This window comes from Archocentrus centrarchus, chromosome 10 (genome assembly GCF_007364275.1).
Source record: "Archocentrus centrarchus isolate MPI-CPG fArcCen1 chromosome 10, fArcCen1, whole genome shotgun sequence".
Classification (NCBI taxonomy): domain Eukaryota; kingdom Metazoa; phylum Chordata; class Actinopteri; order Cichliformes; family Cichlidae; genus Archocentrus; species Archocentrus centrarchus.
Window position 1 is genome coordinate 16180726 of NC_044355.1, and position 23614 is coordinate 16204339.

The 23614-nt window shown below is 40.5% G+C and overlaps 2 protein-coding genes across 17 annotated transcripts in view; both read right to left on the reverse strand.

Moving 5' to 3' along the window:
- Nucleotides 1-14017, reverse strand: part of LOC115787074 (protocadherin beta-16-like) — a 28202-nt gene extending 14185 nt beyond the window's left edge. Inside the window, exon 1 of the mRNA XM_030739648.1 lies at nucleotides 12938-14017. Coding sequence (XP_030595508.1) covers nucleotides 12938-14017 — 1080 coding nt within the window. The remainder of the gene's footprint in view (nucleotides 1-12937) is intronic.
- The window catches only part of LOC115786625 (protocadherin gamma-C5-like), a 365072-nt gene that overhangs the window by 221095 nt on the left and 120363 nt on the right, over nucleotides 1-23614 (reverse strand). For 2 of the 16 annotated variants that reach the window (XM_030738913.1, XM_030738893.1), the window contains exon 1: nucleotides 20044-22452. The exons of 12 other annotated variants lie outside the window; for them this stretch is intronic. In XM_030738913.1, the coding sequence (XP_030594773.1) occupies nucleotides 20044-22437 (2394 nt within the window). In that variant the 5' untranslated portion in view covers nucleotides 22438-22452. Of the gene's footprint in view, nucleotides 1-16136; nucleotides 18531-20043; nucleotides 22453-23614 lie in introns of those variants that run through there. 2 more of the 16 variants (XM_030738915.1, XM_030738894.1) reach the window with 1 other exon arrangement.

Consider the following 23614-nt stretch of genomic DNA (forward strand, 5'->3'; position numbering starts at 1 on the left):
TGACCCCCTTATTAACAATTTGCTCTGTGAAGCACTGCTTCATACAATGGGTTCATGCACATCATTTAAACTGAAAACTCTGACATTTATGTTATGTTTATGTTCATGGCAGGGCATTTCTCTAACATGTCTTGTATTTCTACGTCACTCTGCCTATCTTTCCATCACTTCTGCTCATCTCCAAATATACAAACACATGTACTTCAGTTCAGTGTGGGCTGCACTCTGCAAGCTGTCCGTGCACTAAACGACAAAGGAGCCGCAAGCTGTCCCACCCCATACCTGCATAAGCTCCACTCATGGGAATCATAATTAAACTGTTAAAATTTTGTAACTGTATTGCCAGTGAGCATGATATATGCCAGTGTGAGGATAAATGCATACAATAACATTAAGCAACCCAATAACAATGATGGATGGAGGTGCCCAGAAAATGCATTCATATACGTGCAACCATACTGTGGGCCCCACAGAAACGTAAAGTATATAACGTAGTAGATATGTATGAATTGTTTCAAAGGTCAACACTGAAAATCTCCAACATTGCACCCTTTGTGCTTCAATTAAACAGAGTTGTATAGGTAAATACTAAAACGTTAGTAACAACAAAGCTTAAAAAGAATGAATAAATAAAAAAAAACTCGATGGTCACTAACTATGAAAATTACCACTGAAAGTGAAAATATTTTAACCACTACAGAGAGAGACAGAGACAGAAAGAGAGAGAGAGAGAGAGGGAGGGAGAGGGAGCGAACAAGCAAGCATTGGGAAACTTAAAGGAAATTAAGGAAACCAAATTACAGAAACTTAACCTCTTGTACCTGTCACACAACAAGAAAGTTATGTACTGATGAAGTAGAAAAAAATCTTTATATTTAGCCATGAGGTGGGATCAAGTTTAAAAAGTAACGTAGTTATTGCCAAAAGGACAAACCTCTGAGCACTCTTCCAGGTCTCCAAACGCATCAGCAAAGTCTGATGGACTTTTCTTCAGCGTCTGGTCAGCAGGCAGCGTGTTGTCATTGTATGATGTCACAAACTTAAAGTCACTGGTTCTAGAACCCGTTGTCAGGTACGCGTCATAATTGTAAGTGCTGCGTAAAGTTCCGGTGCCATCAACATCTGAGTAATTAGGAGGGAGATAACCGCTGGGGATGGCGACTGCTCCGTCAAACAACAGTCTGGGCTTTCGCCTGCGACAAAACCTCAAACCCAGGATGATGATGATGAACGTCAGAAAAAAGGTGGACACAGACACCAAAGAGATGATCAGATAAGAGGTCAGTTTCGAATTGCTGTCACTATAAGAAAGATCCTTCAGTTCTGGCACCTCAGCCAAGTTGTCAGAAATAACTAAATACATGGAACAGGTGGCAGACAGAAAGGGCTGTCCGTTATCTTTCACTGACACTATCAGGTTCTGTTTCATGCTGTCAGATTCAGAAATGTCCCGCTGTGTCCTGATCTCTCCGCTGTGGAGACCAATAGTAAAAAGTCCCGGATCAGTGGCTTTGACAATGTGATAGGAGAGCCAGGCGTTCTGTCCGGAGTCCGCGTCCACCGCTATCACTTTGGACACCAGAGAGCCTCCGTGTGCAGCTTTGGGGACCAGCTCGGTCATGAAAGAGTTGCCCTCCGGGGAGGGGTACAGGATCTGAGGAGAGTTGTCATTCACATCCGAGATGAACACACTCACGGTCACGTTGCTGCTGAGAGGAGGAGAACCGTTGTCTCTGGCCATCACGTGGACTTTAAAACTCCTGAACTGTTCATAATCAAACGACCTCACAGCGTGGATCACCCCCGTGTCGCCGTTCACAGACAGATGGGAGGACACCGGAGCACCGTTCACCTCACCAGGTAACAGAGAATAAACCACTGTACCGTTTTGTCTCCAGTCGGGGTCTCGAGCAGTAACGGAACATAAAGTGGAGCCAGGTTTGTTATTTTCACTCACATATGCGCTGTACGACTGTTCCTCAAACACAGGTGGGTTGTCGTTGATGTCAGCTACAGATAAGTGAACAGTTTTAGAGGAGGACAGAGGTGGAGAGCCCTCGTCAGTGGCTGTGATTGTAATGTTGTAATCAGACACTAGTTCACGATCCAGTTGTCCTGTGGTCACCAGAGAATAATAGTTTTTAATAGAAGGAACCAACTTAAAGGGGACACCCTGCTGGATGGAGCAGCGGACCTGTCGATTGTTCTCAGAGTCTCTGTCCTGCACGTTAATGATGCCCACCTCTGTACCAGGTGGGGTGTCTTCTGCTATGGGATTGGTCAAGGATTTCAGATTAACTACAGGGGCGTTATCATTCACATCTGTGATAGAAATTATTACTTTACCGTAGGATGACAGCCCCAGCCCATCTTTTGCTCTAACGCGTATTTCAAATGTTGTGGTAGTTTCATAGTCAACAGGACCGATTACTCTTATATCACCTTCTTTACGATCAATACTAAAAATCTTCTTCACTTTTTCGTTAACATGTCCAAAGTCATACGTGACATCTCCATTGATTCCCTCATCTGCATCAGTAGCGCTCACGCTAACCACTACAGTATCCAAAAGAGAGTTTTCAGGCAGACTGGCTTTATAAACGGCCTGGCTGAACATTGGGGCGTTATCATTAGCATCGAGGACGGTGACGTGTATGACCACTGTGCCTGATCTCTGAGGAGATCCACCGTCCAAAGCAGTAAGGAGTAAATTCATTTCCTGATGCTTTTCACGATCAAGCTCCTTTTCAAGAACGAGCTCTATCGTGTTTCCAGTAACAGACAGAATAAAATTTTCATTCTTTTTAAGGTCGTACTGCTGAACTGAATTTTGTCCCACATCCGCATCGTGCGCTTCTTCTATTACAAATCGAGCCCCTCTGTCTGCTGACTCTTGAATTTCTATATTGATAGAGTCTTCGTTGAATTGTGGTGCGTTATCATTAATATCTTGAATATGAAGGCTGATACGATGGAGCTCGAGCGGATTCTCCAGCACAAGCTCGTGTTTCAGGATGCACGAAGCCTTTTCTCCACAAAGCCCCTCGCGGTCAATCCTGTCTGCAACAATCAGCTCTCCGTTATTCAGATTTATGTCACAGTAACGTTTGTCGCTCCCCTCTGTGTCAATCCGGGCTCTCCTGCTGGACAGCGGGCCCGTTTCCATCCTGAGGTCCTTGGCTATATTTCCAATAACCGATCCTCGTTTCATCTCCTCTGAGAAAGAATAGCTCATGTCTCCATGAGCGACATGAAGTAGAAAGAGGAAACAGATGCTCCTCGACTGAAACGCGACAAAATTTGAGTCCATATTCATTGAGGAGCCTCTAATATGTTAAAACAATAACACGGCCAATATAGTTCATAATCATAACGCGAATAGGAACTGCAATTCAGCGTCACTCGGTCTATATCTAGAACAGCTAATGGATGTGCATGACAGAAGTCCACAAAGAAAAGAGGAATTAAATATTTTAGGGCTGGTGTATAGCGACACCGTGAGTTCAACAATGACACTGATCCAAACATATTAATTTAAATGGTTAAATGCACTCAATGGATATTGCAAGGTTAAACCAATTTATTATCATAGACGTTTTTGGACTAGATTATTACTTAAATGCATATGGACTAAATCCACAATGCCTGTAGGTCCTACAAATGCTGATATCGCTACATTTAATACTGGACAAAGAAACTGTGGATCTCCCCAAACCCGGTTAAACTGTTAAACTGTGAATCTGTTTGCTTGACATTCAGAAATCAACTTCATTGTATGCTGACAAAAAATTTTCTGACCAAGGATATCCTGGTTAACAAAAAATCCAAATCCATGAAACTGAATTTTAATGACTGCTTTAAAAAAAATACTAAATTAGGTGTACTGAAAAGGAAACAGTCCCTGTTTTTTTTCTTCACAGACCAAAGAAAATGTATAGATTTAATAATAATAATAATAATAATAATAATAACTGAATCAAATACAGTATACAGTCTGAAAGTGAGTATCCTTTCAAAAATAAAGTAGTTTTAGTTCAGCAACCAAGCAATTAGTCAGCAATGAGTCATATTTTTTTTAGTCGTGTCCTTTCTACTAATACATGCATTAAGGTGACATTTAGGTGGATTTTACTGACTCATCAAGGCTTGCTTCAGCAAAATTACCTGCAGCATTTTATTAATGTTATAAATATGATGCCTCCAGTTTACACCAGGCCACCATTTACTTATTGGCATTGTGATATTGAGGTATCAGAACTAAGTAAATGTGTCACAAGTCAGATTGATAATCGAAAGAAAATCCGCTTTAACAGCACTGAATCATGGCTAGACTCAAAGTTTATACAGAACAGCAAATAGTACTCAAAAACACTTTGCACAAACAAGTTAAATAAAAGGCATGATCACCACATCTGACCATACCATCAGAAGCTCAAAAATGCTAGAAAAAAAAAATTATCAGACAGAGAATTTGCTAAGTAAAATGCAAGTATATAATTAGTGAAAGCACTGTCAAAAGAAAGATCTTTGTTAAGCTCTGTGTACAGAGGGGAAACAAGGATAGACACTCGGGGGCTGTGGTTTCAAATATAAAGGCATTTTTGGACAACTGGCAAAAACTCCTATTTTCAGTGAATTCAAATCTGACATTTCTTTCAAGAACAGAAGGGTGTGAAAGTAGCCTAATACGAGAGAATAATAATGCAGTGGATCACACCTACAGTAAAACAAAGTGGTGAGAATAGGTGAGAGTAGGACACCTGTGATGAATTAACCCAACCCTGACAAAGAAAAAGTATCAATCCATTCTTCAGAGAAATGCTAAGAACTATTGCTGTCAACACACCAAAGCTTAGAAAAAGCACTAAAAGATCAAAGTCACCTGAACTCAACACAATTCAACATGTATGGGGGAATATGAAGATTCTTAAAAGCTCAGATAAGCATGGGATTATACAGATTATTCAGATTTGCACCAACTTTTGGACTCTACTGGACAAAAGTTGGCTATAGAACAAAATAATATATTTGACAGGACTGTGGTAATAAAATGAAAAAAAATAAAATAAAATATTTAGCAACAACATCATCTATGATCAGTGCTATGTGACTTCAAATATGGCCAAAGATACATTGTCTTCATCAATGACTACTGAGGAAAATGTATTATTAACAATTTTTAGAGTGTAGTAAAACTGATTACTGACTCTCTGTTACATGGTATGGTGCTTCTAAGCCCAATGAGTCTAATGAGTAGGTTCTATTGTTATCAAAGAAGCCTTTTTTTCTGTAAAGACTTGACAGCACAAGTTGTGGTACTTGATTTTATTTACTATACATGTCACTGCAATCTGTATTTTTCATTTCAATTCAACTGTATTTATAAAACGCCAAATCACAACAAATAGTAGCCTCAAGGCGCATTATATTGTAAGGTAAAGACCCTACAATAATGACAGAAAAAACCCAACAGTCAAAACAACCCTCTATGAACAAGCACTTAGCGACAGTGGGAAGGAAAAATTCCTTTTAACAGGAAGAAAACCTTTGGCAGAATCAGGCTCAGGGAGGGGAAGCCATCTGCCACGACCAGTTGGGGCTAAGGAGAGGGAGCCAGAGATTAATAATTAATGATTAAATGCTGAGTGGTGTATAAACAGAGTAAAAAGAGATGAATGAAAAGAAATACTCAGTGCATCATGGGAACCCCTCAGGAGCCTAGGTTTATAACGGCATAACTAAGGGATGGTTCGGGGTCACCTGATCCAGCCCTAACTATAAGCTTGATCAAAAAGGTAAGTTTTAAACTTAATCTTAAAAATAGAGAGGGTGTAGGTCTCCCAAATCCAAACTGGAAGCTTTCTTCCACAGAAGAAAGACCTGAAAGCTGAAAGCTCTGCCTTCTATTCTACTTTTAAATACCTTAGTAACCACAAGTAAGCCAGCAGTCTGAGAGCAAAGTGCTCTATTGGGGTGATACAGTACTATGAGGTCTTTAAGATAAGATGGAGCCTGATTATTTAAGAACTTGTATGTGAGAAGAAGGATTTTAAATTCAATTCTGGATCTAACAGCGAGCCAATGAAGAGAAGTCAATATGGGAGAAATATGCTCTCTCTTTCAAGTCCCTGGCAGTACTGCAGCTGCAGCATTTTGGATCAGCTGAGGGCTTTTCAGGAAGCTTTTTGGACAGCCTGATAGTAATGAATTACAAAAGTCCAGCTGAGAAGCAATGAATGTATGAATTAGCTTTTCAGCATCATGATGAGATAGGATTTTTCTAATTTTAGAGACATTGAGTCATAATATTTGTGTAATATGTGCATTGAAGGACATATCCTGGTCAAGAATGACTCCAAGATTCTTCACAGTTTTACTGGAGGCCAAGGTAATGCCATCCAGCGTAAGTATCTGGTGAGACACCATGTTTCTAAGGTTTGTAGAGCCGAGTACAATAACTTTATCTATCTATCTATCTATCTATCTATCTATCTATCTATCTATCTATCTATCTATCTATCTATCTATCTATCTATCTATCTATCTATCTATCTATCTATCTATCTATCTATCTATCTATCTATCTATCTATCTATCTATCTATCTATCTATCTATCTATCTATCTATCTATCTATCTATCTATCTATCTATCATCTATCTATCTAACATGGATGTTAAAATCATCCACTATTATCTGAACTGGGCACTAAATCAGATAAAAAGTCTGAGAAATCAGACAAAAACCATGAGTAAGGACCAGGTGGATGATAGATAATAAATAAAACAGATTTTTTTAATTTTCCAATTAGGGTGGGCAAGGCTAAGAGTCAGGCTATCAAATGAATTGAAACTCTGCCTGGGTCTATGGTTAATTAATAAGCTGGAGTGTAAGATTTCTGCTACTCCTCCTCCTCGACCTGTGCTTTGAGGATTCTGACATTTAGTGTGACTCTGGGGTGTTGATTCATTTAAACCAACGTATTCATCCTGCTTTAACCATGTTTCTATAAGGCAGAATAAATCAATATGTTGATCAACTATTCAATTATTCACTAACAGGGACTTAGAGAGATTAATGTTTAAAAATCCACATGTAACTGTGTTGCTCTTTGGGGCAGTTGATAATGCTATCTTGTTCTTTCTTTGTGAATTTTTTTTTTTTTAGGGCATTTTCAAGGATTTATTTGACAGTTCTTAGTGAAGGAGAGATGAGGAAGACATGCGGTAAATAGCGACCGGTCGGGACTCAAATCAGTACGGTCTGCACTGCCACGCGATATAAACATGGTCACCTGCTCACGCCTTGAGCCACCCTGGCGTCCTTTGTGAACTTTTATGCTTAACCCTTACACCCTAGGGCATTTTTGTAATTTTTTTTTTTTTTTACTTTTTTTTCCCCCTTTGGTGATCATTTTGGCTGTTATGTTTTTTTGCAGGAAAACTTCTTTTTCATTAATTTTTAGAAATCTAATGTCTTTTAGTCTTACATGTCATTTATGCCCTATTTATGCATTTTGCACCCTCTGGACAGCTCCATGGAAAAAATATACACGAACCATATAAACTGCTACTAAGCCGTCATACATCAATATATATTTTTTGATCTACTCAACACTTCCAAACAATAAAAAAATTCAGGATTTTAACTTTTTAAATGACAGTTTAATTATTTGAATTACAAATTACACAAAACTGATTATTTTCCATATAATAAGCAGTAGATGGATGGGGCACTGGTGGTGATTACAGTCTTGGATGTGTCAAAGATGCCAGGGCCTATAAGATATGCCACATCAATGTAACAGGTATAAAGCAGTAATACACGCACTCACTACTCTAGATCCTAAAGGACGAGTAAAGGTGAGATGAAATCAAACAATTCCTTGTAAGTAAACAAAGCCGGCATTTATTCAAACAACCAATAGAGTACCAAAAATTAATAATTTCTTTCTTTTCCTGTAACCCTTTGTTCAGTTCAGTTCTTGTGGTTCAGTCCTTACACTTTATATATTCGCTATGTATTGTCCTTTAAATCCCTCTTTACATTTTTTTCAGTCTTTTACTCAAGAAAAAAAAAGAGGATCCAAAAATGGATTATAAAATGTCCATAAAATAATAAAAAAAATAGCTCAGAGCTCCAAAAATACAAAACTACCCGGGTAGTATGATTTTGTGCACAATGTTTCAAGCTTATCTGTCTGTGAGGAGGGCTGGAATATGAATGGGTCCACTGTGGAGAAGTTTTAGGGCATCCGGTATGTCTGCAGCTCGCCGACACAGTCGTAGCTCCACGTTTAACCAGTCCCAACTTGAATAAGGTAAACAAAAAAAAAAACAACCTGCACAAGCAGGGGAACATTAACATCAGTGTCACTTTTTTCAGACAAAAAATTAATAACACCAGATCTGGTAAACCTCATTCACAACTGCAATAATCTATGCAGCAGCTTACAGGTTATTACACAGTGCTATCAAGAATCCACAGTGTGGCATCCTTTTCTGATCTTTTCTTTTCTCCTGCCATGATCCAGCTGATTTAGCAAAATGACAAACCTACACTGGAGGTGTTCATTGTCACGATGGAGTGATGTAGATGCCCAAGAGATTCAAGCGTAGATGGAACTTCTCATCTTGGCAAGTGGGAACTAGTTCAAAAGGGAATCTACCTGTAGTCTGTGGGAGACCAGTCTTCAGGGCCAACATGTCCCACAAATAATTTCAAATGATAAGCACCACCCTCCAGTTTAATGACAACCTGACAAGGACAAGCTTTCTGCTTTCCAGAATATTTGCGACAAGTAGAAACAGTGCTTCCCACTCCTGCTCAATCTAGGGGACGAAATCTGTTTACATGAGCACCTTGTGCCCTTCAGAAGCTGCTGCAAATTCCTGCAGTAAATGCCGGGCAAGCTATCAAAGTACAGGCTGAAAATCTGGGTCACTGGAGACGTCGCCACATCATATGCCTGCAGGTGCCAGGTATATACTGGATATGCCGCTGGTGGCGCTCCGAAGATGGGCCAGGGAAAGCGTGTCATCCTGGAGATAATTAAGGGGCTCAAGGCTGTCACACTTGTGACAATTTATTGTCTTCTGAGGAAGAAAGTGGCCCTAGTAGGGACCATCAGGGCAAACAAGCCTGAGCATCCCCCTAAATTGAAGCAGGCAAAAGGGAGAGCTGTCGCCTCACCTGATTGCATTCACAGCCACCACCACAGCAGTGAGCTACATCCCACAGCCCAGAAGATATGTCCCTCTTCTGAGCAGTGAACAGCTGCTGCTGCCATGGTGGTTGGTGGAGTTACAGACCACTGTTGCTTCCCTTGCAGAAACCACTGACACTGCCAATGCTGCCACCAGCTTGACCAGAAGGAAAGGTGTGTGGTGTTGTGCACAGGTATAAAGGAAGAGGTCTTCTAAAACCTGAACAAAGAGTAACGTGCATTTGTAGAGAGCACCAGGTCACATGCTACAGGACTGGCTGGTCTGCTGCTGGAACTGAACTAAACTAAGCTCTCTCTCTCTCTCTCTTTTTTTTTACAGTGCAGAGGGAGTATCTCGCACGACATAAAAAATGCTGATGCAATCAAAACAATTTTGTTGCTAATCTTTGACATATCCAAGGATCTTATCACCACCAATGCCCCATCCATCTGCTATTTACTATATGGAAAATAATCTTTTTTGTGTGATTTTTTGAGAATAAATAAATAGCAGTAATTCAAATAAACTATCATTTAAAGAGGTAAAATCCTTAAAATTATTTATTGTTTGTCAGTTTAGACTAGGTTTGAATTTGATTAAATGATATAATATATATGTGTAAGATGATTTATTAGCATTTTTTTTTTTTTTTTTTTTTTTTTTTTGGTGCATGTACATTTTTGCCATGAAGGTGTCCAGAGGGTGCAAAATTTGAGGAGGGGATAAGGGTTGTTTTTTGCTGGTTTTTGGTTTGTTTGGGAGCAGGCACCATCTGTGAGAATGGGGTTTTGGGGGGATGGCAGAAAGAAAGAAAATGCAGATAGAGGCATGTAAGACTGCAGCTCTGCTTCCTGGTCTCAACCCAGTGTAGTCACGTTTTGGGGGGTTTAATAAATTTAGCCAGACTTCTCGAAACAAGAGCTGCTCCATCCAAAGTGGGATGGATGCCATTTCTCCTAACAAGCCGAGGTTTTCCCCAGAAACTTCCCCAGTTATCTATAGTGGGTCCCAAAGTCAAGAGTGCTGCGGCCCACTTAAAAACCAGAAAACCCCCTCCCCAACCGCAAGTCATCCAACAGCACCAGCCTGTGAAATTTTCCTGGCTTCACTCTCATCAAAATACAAGAGAAAGTGATGTATTTCCTTGAGAATTTGATTCAGAAAACATAAACAACACAGGCTGTTGGCTATAAATTGCTAAGTCATATGTAAAGTGCTAATGTCGATATGTGACCTACTCATCACTGCAACACAAACTTTAATACAAGAGCAGTAAATTTAGGTCAGAGTAATATCACAAACTAACCACCTCCTATTGCCAGTTTTAATTCACTTTTTATATAAATGAATACATTTATATCAATATTTAACCATGCATATTTGTGTAATTTCAAACTGAGTTTCTGTTATTACTGCAGCCCACCTGCAGTACCCGACATGAATTATTATCTTACCAAATTTAGCCAACAGTTTCAAATTTCCTTCATGGTGCCTGCTGGAAGACATTCGACTATGGATGCTGGTGTCGCTAGCTTCACGTTTCTCAAAATAAAGTCGCCAATAACCATAGTTTGTTTCTCGGAGGCGGTGTCACAGAGTGGGGAAAATGGTTAGAGACGTGAATGGGTTGGTGGTGTATCCGGGGCTTTCGTTTAGGACTATGCTTCCTTCACCAAGCCACACCAAGCCAAACATTTGACACACAGAGTAGGGAAATGGCGGGAGGGACAGGAGAAGCAGCCATTCTGTTAGTCAGTCGCAAAGAGCTAAGCTAATAGCTGCGCAAAGCTAGCGAATTCCTAAAAACACACAAAGTGAATAATTTGAATATAATTTAATGGTGATTTAGCATAGAATGTGCTCTGGATAAAGTAAGTGAAGATTACACTGTGAAAAGTGTTTTCTAAATTCATCGAGCTATATCGATTGAACAGTTAACAGAAACAGCAAAATACTACTGTGCTCCGGAACCGGAACTTTTTTTTTTGTTTATTTTCTTTTTTTTTTTTTTTGGAACAGGGACTGATAGGATAACAAAGCCAGCACCTAGAGACAGCACCACCCAAGCATTTTTGTTAATGATTCAGCAGTAAAATGATAAAACTAAAGACAATTAAAAAAAGATATTATGCTTTAAAAAGTAACTGTCAATGTAAGCCAAATGAATTACAATGATTTATTCCACCATTAACGTTAGAAAACTAACCAAAAAAATTAAAAAACTATTGTGAAGAAAGAATGATTACTGATTTAAAATATCTACAAGACAATTTAATTCAAATGAAAAGTCATATAAAACAAATACAGTCAGCATTAAGATTAAAGACCTTTTTACAAGACTAACTAAATGCTCAGTGTTTGAAAGGGCTCAGTGGTTGTATGTTTGAGTTTAACTGTTTGTGACAAAAACTATGCTGTTCATACCTGCAAGGACCCCGTTAATTCTCCAAAATCATCAGCCAAGTCTGATGGACTTTTCTTCAGAGTCTGGTCAGCAGGCAGCGTGTTGTCATTGTATGATGTCACAAACTTAAAGTCACTGGTTCTAGAACCTGTTGTCAGGTACGCGTCATAATTGTAAGTGCTGCGTAAAGTTCCTGTGCCGTCAACATCTGAGTAATTAGGAGGGAGATAACCGCTGGGGATGGCAACTGCTCCGTCAAACAACAGTCTGGGCTTTCTCCTGCGACAAAACCTCAAACCCAGGATGATGATGATGAAGGTCAGAAAAAAGGTGGACACAGACACCAGAGCTATGATCAGATATGAGGTCAGTTTGGAGTTGCTGTCACTATAAGAAATATCCTTCAGTTCTGGCACCTCAGCCAAGTTGTCAGAAATAACTAAATACATGGAACAGGTGGCAGACAGAGAGGGCTGTCCGTTATCTTTCACTGACACTATCAGGTTCTGCTTCGTGCTGTCAGATTCAGAAATGTCCCGCTGTGTCCTGATCTCTCCGCTGTGGAGACCAATAGTAAAAAGTCCCGAATCAGTGGATTTGACTATATGATAGGACAGCCAGGCGTTCTGTCCGGAGTCCGCGTCCACCGCTATCACTTTGGACACCAGAGAGCCTCCGTGTGCAGCTTTGGGGACCAGCTCGGTCATGAACGAATTGACCTCCGGGGAGGGGTACAAGATCTGAGGAGAGTTGTCATTCACATCCGAGATGAACACACTCACGGTCACATTGCTGCTGAGAGGAGGAGAACCGTTGTCTCTGGCCATCACGTGGACTTTGAAACTCCTGAACTGTTCATAATCAAACGACCTCACAGCGTGGATCACCCCCGTGTCTCCGTTCACAGACAGATAGGAGGACACCGGAGCACCGTTCACCTCACCAGGTAACAGAGAATAAATCACTGTACCGTTTTGTCTCCAGTCGGGATCTCGAGCAGTAACGGAACATAAAGTGGAGCCAGGTTTGTTATTTTCACTCACATATGCGCTGTACGACTGTTCCTCAAACACAGGTGGGTTGTCATTGATGTCAGCTACAGATAAGTGAACAGTTTTAGAGGAGGACAGAGGTGGAGAGCCCTCGTCAGTGGCTGTGATTGTAATGTTGTAATCAGACACCAGTTCACGATCCAGTTGTCCTGTGGTCACCAGAGAATAATAGTTTTTAATTGAGGGAACCAACTTAAAGGGGACACCCTGCTGGATGGAGCAGCGGACCTGTCGATTATTCTCAGAGTCTCTGTCCTGCACGTTAATGATGCCCACCTCTGTACCAGGTGACGCGTTCTCCGGTATTGGGTTAGACAGTGATTTCAGATATATAACTGGGGCATTGTCGTTCATGTCAGTAACTTCAACATTTAATGTTGAATATGAAACTAGTCCCAATCCATCTTTGGCGCTTATGTGCATTTCATATGATGACACTTTTTCATAATCAATAGGTCCAGCTACACGAACTTCTCCTGTTTTGGGATTTAATGAAAACACATCGCTACTTTCACCTGAAATATGATCAAATCCATAAGTAATTTCGCTATTTAAACCTTCATCTGTATCAGTAGCACTCACTATGATTACTAATGTTTCCAGTGGAGAGTTTTCAGGCATAGTAGCTTTATAGACATTCTGACTAAACACTGGTACATTATCATTAGCGTCCAGTACAGTGACATGTATGACTACAGTGCCTGATCTCTGAGGAGAGCCTCCATCAAAGGCGGTCAGTAACAGCGCAATCTCTTTTTTGTCCTCCCTGTCGAGTTCTTTGTCTAAAACTAGTTCACAGTATTTCCGACCACCCGCATTTGTGTTTACGTTTAGTTTGAAATGATCATTCTGCTGAAGTGAATAGCTTTGAACAGCATTTTCTCCTATGTCTGCGTCGTGTGCTTCTCCCAGAAGAAAACGTTCGCCGTTATCTGCTGATTCCTGTATTTCGATCTTAAGTGTATCTTCCTTAAAAAGTGGTGAGTTATCGTTGATGTCTTGAACTCGGATATTAATGCGATGGAGTTCCAAAGGATTTTCCAGCAGCAGTTCCTGTTTCAGAACACACAATGCCTTTTTCGCACAGAGTCCTTCTCGGTCAATCCTTTCTTGTACAATTAACTCCCCTGTGTTGAGAGTCACGCTGCAGTACTTAACACTGTTATCCTCTGTATCAATACGGGCCTTTCGAGCAGACAGTCTGCCCAAATCAAGTCCCAGATCCTTAGCGATATTTCCAATTACAGATCCACGTTTCATCTCCTCTGACATAGAATAGTTCACGTCTGCAATGACGGGGCCGAGGGTAAGAAAAATAAAAGCAAAGCCGCAGTGCAGCGCAAATATGTATCCCATTGTTACTGCAAGAAAAACGAATGCTGCTTCCAGGTATGTAAAGTAGGTTCTACAATGAGGAATTTCCTGCCATACTCTAAATTAGTACATGCAGGTTATATCACTGAACATTTTGCAAACAGAATTAGAATAATACGATCGAGCTTTAAGGTCCTTGACACAGAAGGGTGGGGAATGACTGCGCCCTCTCGTTTGCTGGTACACACTGACACCATGAGTATTTCTCTAGGTATAACAGCGCAATAATATGAGTTCATATCAAACACAGGTAGGTTTAGAGATATTTTCCAATCTACACTACATTTGTTTAAAAATAAAATAAAATAAGGCAGATAACTATATAACAAGGCAGATAACTATATATATATATATATATATATATATATATATATATATATATATATATATATATATATATATATATATATATATATATATATATATATATATATAGTGAAAGAGGAGATCAACATGCCAAACTTATATTGTACAAATGTTAGAACGCACCTATGTCTTATTCATTTCCTCCTTCCTATGTTACAGCTGTATGAAGTGAAACAGAACAACTTTGTTGAATACCTCCCTTGACAGCTTGTATGGTTGCATTATTAAAACAAACACACACACACACACGCACACGCACACTTTTTATCTTATAGAGGTGAAAAATGACTTTTTATTAACGAGTTTTCTTTTTAGATTAAACCCCGCGCAATATTAATTGGTTGTTTTACACTGTAAATCATGGTTTTACATGTTCAAAACTGCACTTCTTACTCTGTTAATACACCGCAGTGAGAGGGAGTTTAATGTGAAATAAATATTGTTCAGCAAGAGATTTAACAGCGTGGAAGATGTAGAAAAATCTGTAATATATTTATATGGCAAAAAAGCAGTTTCTGTGATTGCTTGAATCTGTCCTGCAGAACAAAAATATGTCACTTACTGTTGCAATTGTCTGACAGGGGACTGTATATTTTTAGATAAAATTTAAAACCTGGTGCTGTTGCTATCTGATTTAGTTCTAATGTTTGACATACTTAAAGACAGACTGACCAATAGCCTTTATAAAACCTAAGAAAATAACACTTTTTACATGAAAACCGCAATAGCATCAAATAAGATGTTTAGTTTCACCACAAATTGCGGGATATTTTGGAAAACCTATGGAGTGGTAGTTTCTTCCTTTAAGTTAATAAAAGGCCTTCTCTCACTCTTTCCTCACCCTTCTGTGTGAGTGTGTATGTTCCCTGGACTATCACTGCCACTGAAAATTAAAGACATGACATCTGTGAAAACACGATCCAAAAACTTTCAAATTTTGTTGGGCAACATTTTTACTTGAAAAGTTAATTCATATAATGCAAAAGACATGCCTTATATGGAATGGGGCTTTGTAGTGTTTTGCATAACATGCATACATGGCATATCCAAAAAAAAACAAAAACAAAAACAAACAAACAAAAAAAGTCAAATAACTAGCAAATCATATTGAAACTGTAAAATGAGAACCAATAAAAACCATCCCGAAAAAATACTCAAGCAAAACAATCAAATTCGCTGACTTTTCTTGTGAAAAGTGCTCCGACGGTGTCCACCACATATGAGACCACCTATGCTCTTCTTATCATAACTTTAGACATTATATATATATATATATATATATACATACATATATATACACACACATACACACACACACACACACATTTATCAGAACAGATGAACATAAACAAAACTTGGCAAGCAGAAAGCGCAAAAACCTTAGGTAACTTATTACTGTGGAAGTTATATTACATAAAGGACAGTTCAGCACCTTGGACACAACAAGAATGATCTAATTTTGGAGACTTTCTCTGGTGGAGCTTAATCTAAATGAGAGCCGACAGTATTTGGAACGTGATATAAAGTCAATGATTTAAATTATTGTTAAAAAGGAAACTGAATGCTTCACTCTACGTCGTGATTTTGTTTAAAACCCCCCCCCAAAAAACACTTCTAGAACTTCGCAATAACAAAAGGCAAACGTAGTGCAACCAAAAAAGTCAAGGACAAACATTTCAAGAAACCATTGTCGGGTCACTGGAAATTAGTTTACAGTGAATAAATTTGCTCCTACCTCAGGAGAGCCATCACAGTTTCCAAACACATCAAGAAAGTCTGATGGGCTTTTCTTCAGTGTCTGGTCAGCAGGCAGCGTGTTGTCATTGTATGATGTCACAAACTTAAAGTCACTGGTTCTAGAACCTGTTGTCAGGTACGCGTCATAATTGTAAGTGCTGCGTAAAGTTCCTGTGCCGTCAACGTCTGCGTAATTAGGAGGGAGATAACCACTGGGGATGGCAACTGCTCCATCAAACAACAGTCTGGGCTTTCTCCTGCGACAAAACCTCAAACCCAGGATGATGATGATGAAGGTCAGAAAAAAGGTGGACACAGACACCAGCGCAATGATCAGATAAGAGGTCAATTTGGAATTTTTCTCATCATAAGAAATATCTTTCAGTTCTGGCACCTCAGCCAAATTGTCAGAAATCAGTAAATACATGGAACAGGTGGCAGACAGAGAGGGCTGTCCGTTATCTTTCACTGCCACTATCAGGTTCTGTTTCATGCTGTCAGATTCAGAAATGTCCCGCTGTGTCCTGATCTCTCCGCTGTGGAGACCAATAGTAAAAAGTCCCGGATCAGTGGATTTGATTATATGATAGGACAGCCAGGCGTTCTGCCCCGAGTCCGCGTCCACTGCTATCACTTTGGACACCAGAGAGCCTCCGTGTGCAGCTTTGGGGACCAGCTCGGTCATGAACGAGTTGCCCTCCGGGGAGGGGTACAGGATTTGAGGAGAGTTGTCGTTCACATCCGAGATGAACACACTCACGGTCACGTTGCTGCTGAGAGGAGGAGAACCGTTGTCTCTGGCCATCACGTGGACTTTGAAACTCCTGAACTGTTCATAATCGAACGACCTCACAGCGTGGATCACCCCCGTGTCTCCGTTCACAGACAGATAGGAGGACACCGGGGCACCGTTCACCTCACCAGGTAACAGAGAATAAATCACTGTACCGTTTTGTCTCCAGTCGGGATCTCGAGCACTAACGGAACATAAAGTGGAGCCAGGTTTGTTATTTTCACTCACATATGCGCTGTACGACTGTTCCTCAAACACAGGTGGGTTGTCATTGATGTCAGCTACAGATAACTGAACAGTTTTAGAGGAGGACAGAGGTGGAGAGCCCTCGTCAGTGGCTGTGATTGTAATGTTGTAATCAGACACTAGTTCACGGTCCAGTTGTCCTGTGGTCACCAGAGAATAATAGTTTTTAATTGAGGGAACCAACTTAAAGGGGACACCCTGCTGGATGAAGCAGCGGACCTGTCGATTATTCTCAGAGTCTCTGTCCTGCACGTTAATGATGCCCACCTCTGTATCAGGTGGCGCGTTTTCAGGTATGGGGTTAGACAGTGATTTCAGGTATATCACTGGAGCATTGTCGTTCACATCAATGATATCAATGATCACTTTTGCTTCTGAAGAAAGGCCGTAACCATCTTTGGCTTCAATAATTACTTCGTATTTCGACCCCTCTTCATAATCTATGAGACCCGTTACTAGAATTTCTCCAGTTTTCGGATCAAGTGAAAAGAGCTTTCGTGACTTATCAGGAAGTCGACTAAATTCATATGTAACCTCTCCATTGACACCCTCATCTGCATCTGATGCGCTTACTCTGATAACTGGGGTTCTCAAATCTGAGTTTTCTGGTAAACTGGCTGTATATACGGCCTCTGAAAACACGGGGGCGTTATCATTGGCATCAAGCACAATTACGTGTATGACCGCTGTCCCTGATCTCTGAGGCGAGCCACCATCCACGGCTGTCAGCAGTAATTTCATTTCCTGCTGCTCCTCTCGGTCTAACTCCTTATCTAAAACCAGCTCACCATATTTACTACCAGCACTTGTTGTCTGACTACTGAACACGAAGTGAGCGTTTTGTTGCAAAATGTAGCTTTGAACGGAGTTTTGCCCTATGTCTGCATCATGCGCTGCATTAATGCGATACCTGGCTCCTTTGTCAGCTGATTCTCTAATTTCCAGCTTTATAATATCCTTAGGAAATACTGGCGCATTGTCGTTTATGTCCTGCACCTGCACGGACAACCGGTGCAGCTCCAACGGATTCTCTAACAGCAAGTCAAATTTGAGAACACACGAAGGCCTTTCCCCACATTGCTCCTCTCGGTCTATTCTCTCAGCAACAAATAAATCTCCGCTTCTCTGGTTTATCCCACAGTACTGTCTGTCGCTTCCTTCCATATCAACACGAGGTTTGCGAGCAGATAGTTGATCCAGACCCAGCCCGAGATTTTTAGCGATATTTCCAATAACAGATCCGCGTTTCAGCTCCTCCTGCACTGAATAGCTTAGGTCTCCGTGTGCGTATTGTGCCACAACAAAGAAAAGGGCAAAGCCAAGGCTTTGAAAAATACACCGTCTCTGCAACATTCTCAAACAGCACTACACAAGTTAAAACACGGTAGTTTAAAGCTTCGAAATATGTCCCTGGATCAATATGTAAGCAACTGTCGTTGGCGTTGAACACTAGAGAATGCAGGATAATCGTTACCATTAATGGCTGGTGTGCAAAATGGGCTGAGCACTAAATCCTTGGCTGGTCTATAGTGACACCGTGAGTACAATGGATATATAACAGTTTTTGAGACTTAGTGCAAATATTCTTGATGCATTTCCCGATCTTTTGGATGAAGTGTTTGATCAAAAGCAAACCTATTTTTTTGTTTGAACTACCGTTTTTTGTTTGTTTTTGTGTGTGTTTGCTAAATCTTTAAGTCAATATTGATACTTACTGTCTGCGGTAGAAGGATTTCAGAACAATGTGTCTACCTCAGAAGAAGTCTACGTAAAGAATGTGACAGTGATAACCATGAAAGAGTAGAATGTGATATAATATTTGCCACAGCTCATTCCCTTTAGTGTTATATGCAACGTATTTTAACAATACATAGGAATTAAAATTCTCCCACTCTCTAACACACTCTCTTTCTGTCTCTCGCCGCCGTTTTTTTTTTTTTAATTTTATTTCCTGTTCTCAAAAGGTTGACGGCATTTAAGCAAATTTGCCATGACAAATGGAGAAATGGGTTTCCGACCGTGAATACCACACATTAACAGATAATATAAATGTAGGATAAGTTACAAACTAACAAAAAAGGAGGAGCACGTAGGTGTTTATGTTTCACTACCTACATGCAAAAAGCTAAAAAAAAAAAAAAAATGTTTAGATTGAATTGTTGTGGACTCTCAAAGAGTAACGCACAATTATACATATACCGCACAGAACAGACAAGTTAGGAGCAAAAAGTTAACAACAACAACGTAAATAATATAACATGCAAGTAATATTTTAATTAAATATAATAAAAAGTGAGCAGACGGAATGCAATTTTTTTTCTGTCATTCCAGTGATGTGACCTGTTCTTCTTAATATTAAAGGCTAAGCGTAATTTAAAGGCCAATTTAAGACACTAAATGAGGCACAAGTATCTCGATGGGAAATAAATTAAACTGTAATCTAAACTGTTTACAAACTGGGATTGGGTCTGTGTGTGTGTGTGTGTGTGACTGCTAATCCCACGAGCCACAAGGTTAGTTGGTTCAGCACCAAGGACAGAGAATGATGCGAGCATGGAACAGCGACATCTCTGCTCAAAAGACGACATCAGGGACAAGGAAATAACATCCTTTACTGAAGAGAAGGAAAATAATAAGAATATAACATATTTAGAAGACTGAAGCTAAAAAATAAAGACAAATATTGACACCTGTGGGGACTGTTAATGGGATTTACGCAAGACATTTTTTAAGGCATGTGAAGTTTGAATTATTTTTTTTTTAAAGCACCAAGTGAAAGACAAGCAGAGAAAGTATGCTCATGACCGCAGAGCTTGCATCACTGAATTCCAAGAAAATCACACGATATTATAACGCCTGTTCCTACCTCCGGTGAAGCATCACGATCTCCGAATACGTCAGCAAAGTCTGATGGACTTTTCTTCAGCGTCTGGTCAGCAGGGAGCGTGTTGTCATTGTATGATGTCACAAACTTAAAGTCACTGGTTCTAGAACCTGTTGTCAGGTACGCGTCATAATTGTAAGTGCTGCGTAAAGTTCCTGTGCCGTCAACGTCTGCGTAATTAGGAGGGAGATAACCGCTGGGGATGGCAACTGCTCCGTCAAACAACAGTCTGGGCTTTCGCCTGCGACAAAACCTCAAACCCAGGATGATGATGATGAAGGTCAGAAAAAAGGTGGACACAGACACCAGCGCAATGATCAGGTAAGAGGTCAGTTTGGAATTTTTGTCATCATAAGAAACGTCTTTCAGTTCTGGCACCTCAGCCAAGTTGTCAGAAATCAGTAAATACATGGAACAGGTGGCAGACAGAGAGGGCTGTCCGTTATCTTTCACTGACACTAACAGGTTCTGTTTCATGCTGTCAGATTCAGAAATGTCCCGCTGTGTCCTGATCTCTCCGCTGTGGGGACCAATAGCAAAAAGTCCCGGATCAGTGGATTTGACTATATGATAGGACAGCCAAGCGTTCTGCCCCGAGTCCGCGTCCACCGCTATGACTTTGGACACCAGTGAGCCTCCGTGTGCAGCTTTGGGGACCAGCTCGGTCATGAAGGAGTTGCCCTCCGGGGAGGGGTACAGGATCTGAGGAGAGTTGTCGTTCACATCCGAGATGAACACACTCACGGTCACGTTGCTGCTGAGAGGAGGAGAACCGTTGTCTCTGGCCATCACGTGGACTTTGAAATTTCTGATTTGTTCATAATCAAATGACCTCACAGCGTGGATCACCCCCGTGTCTCCGTTCACAGACAGATAGGAGGACACCGGAGCACCGTTCACATCACCAGGTAACAGAGAATAAATCACTGTACCGTTTTGTCTCCAGTCGGGGTCTCGAGCACTAACGGAACATAAAGTGGAGCCAGGTTTGTTATTTTCACTCACATATGCGCTGTACGACTGTTCCTCAAACACAGGTGGGTTGTCGTTGATGTCAGCTACAGATAAGTGAACAGTTTTAGAGGAGGACAGAGGTGGAGAGCCCTCGTCAGTGGCTGTGATTGTAATGTTGTAATCAGACACTAGTTCGCGGTCCAGTTGTCCTGTGGTCACCAGAGAATAATAGTTTTTAATTGAGGGAACCAACTTAAAGGGGACACCCTGCTGGATGGAGCAGCGGACCTGTCGGTTATTCTCAGAGTCTCTGTCCTGCACGTTAATGATGCCCACCTCTGTATCAGGTGGCGCGTTTTCAGGTATGGGGTTAGACAGTGATTTCAGGTATATCACTGGAGCATTGTCGTTCACATCAATGATATCAATGATCACTTTTGCTTCTGAAGAAAGGCCGTAACCATCTTTGGCTTCAATAATTACTTCGTATTTCGACCCCTCTTCATAATCTATGAGACCCGTTACTAGAATTTCTCCAGTTTTCGGATCAAGTGAAAAGAGCTTTCGTGACTTATCAGGAAGTCGACTAAATTCATATGTAACCTCTCCATTGACACCCTCATCTGCATCTGATGCGCTTATTCTTATAACTGGGGTTCTCAAATCTGAGTTTTCTGGTAAACTGGCTGTATATACGGCCTCTGAAAACACGGGGGCGTTATCATTGGCATCAAGCACAATTACGTGTATGACCGCTGTCCCTGATCTCTGAGGCGAGCCACCATCCACGGCTGTCAGCAGTAATTTCATTTCCTGCTGCTCCTCTCGGTCTAACTCCTTATCTAAAACCAGCTCACCATATTTACTACCAGCACTTGTTGTCTGACTACTGAACACGAAGTGAGCGTTTTGTTGCAAAATGTAGCTTTGAACGGAGTTTTGACCTATGTCTGCATCGTGCGCTGCATTAATGCGATACCTGGCTCCTTTCGCGGCTGATTCTGTAATTTCCAGCTTTATAATATTCTTAGGAAATACTGGTGCATTGTCGTTTATGTCCTGCACCTGCACGGACAACCGGTGCAGCTCCAACGGATTCTCTAACAGCAAGTCAAATTTGAGAATACACGAAGGCCTTTCCCCACATTGCTCCTCTCGGTCTATTCTTTCCGCAACAAATAAATCTCCGCTTCTCTGGTTTATCCCACAGTACTGTCTGTCGCTTCCTTCCATATCAACACGAGGGTTTCGAGCAGATAGTCGATCCAGATCCAGGCCGAGATTTTTAGCGATATTTCCAATAACAGATCCGCGTTTCAGCTCCTCCTGCACCGAATAGCTTAGGTCTCCGTGTGCGTATTGTGCCACAACAAAGAAAAAGACAAAGCCAAGGCTTTGAAAAATACACCGTCTCTGCAACATTCTCAAACGGCACTACACAAGTTAAAACACGTTACGTTAAAGCTTCGAAATATGTCCTTGGATCAATATGTAAGCAACTGTAGCTTGTGTTCAAGACTAGAGAATGCAGGATAGTCGTTACCATTAATGGGTGGTGTGCAAAATGGGCTGAGCACTAAATCCTTGGCTGGTCTATAGTGACACCGTGAGTACAATGGATATATAACAGTTTTTGAGATTTTTTTCAAACATTCTTAATGCATTTTCCGATTTTTTTTTCTTTTTGATAAAGCGTTTGATCAAAAACAAACTTTAATCATTTTTTTCAGCTACCGTTTTTTGTTTTTTTAGTGTGTGTTCGCTAAACATTTAAGTCAATATCGGTACTTATTGTCTGAGTAAGAAGGATTTCAAAAATAATGTGTCTACCTCAGAAGAAGTCCACGTAAAGAATGTGACAGTGATAACCATAAAAAAGTACCATATAATACTTGCCACAGCTCATTTCCTTTAGTGTTATATGTAACGTATTTTAACATCACATAGGAAATAAAAACTCTCCCACTTTCGAACACATCTCTTTCTGTCTCTCGCCGCCGTTTTTTCCTTTTCTCAAAAGTTTGAAGACATTTAAACAAATTTGCCATGACAAATGGAGAAATGTGTTTCCGACCGTGAATACCACATAATAACAGACAATATAAATGTACGGTAAGTTACAAACTGGCAAAAAAAAAAAAGAAAAAAAAGGAGGAGCACGTAGGTGTTTATGTTTCACTACTTACCTGCAAAAAACTTTAAAAAATGTTTAGATTGAATTTGCTGTGGGATCTCAAACAGAAACGGAAAGTTAGACATATACCGCACAGAACAGACAAGTTAGCAGCAAAAAGTTAACAACAACAACCTAGATATTACAACATGCAAGGAATATTTTAATTAAATATAGTGAAACGTGAGAACACCGAATACAGTTTTTTTCTGACATTCCACTAATGTGACCTGTGTTTCTTAATATTAAAGGGTAAGCGTAATTTAAAGGCCTATTTAAGACGCGAAATGAGGCACAGGTATCTCGATGAGAAATAAATTAAACTGTAATCTAAACTTTTTGCAAACTGGGATGGGAGTGTGTGATTACTGAGTGCTAATCCCACGAGCCACAAGGTCAGTTGGTTCAGCACCAAGGACAGAGAAG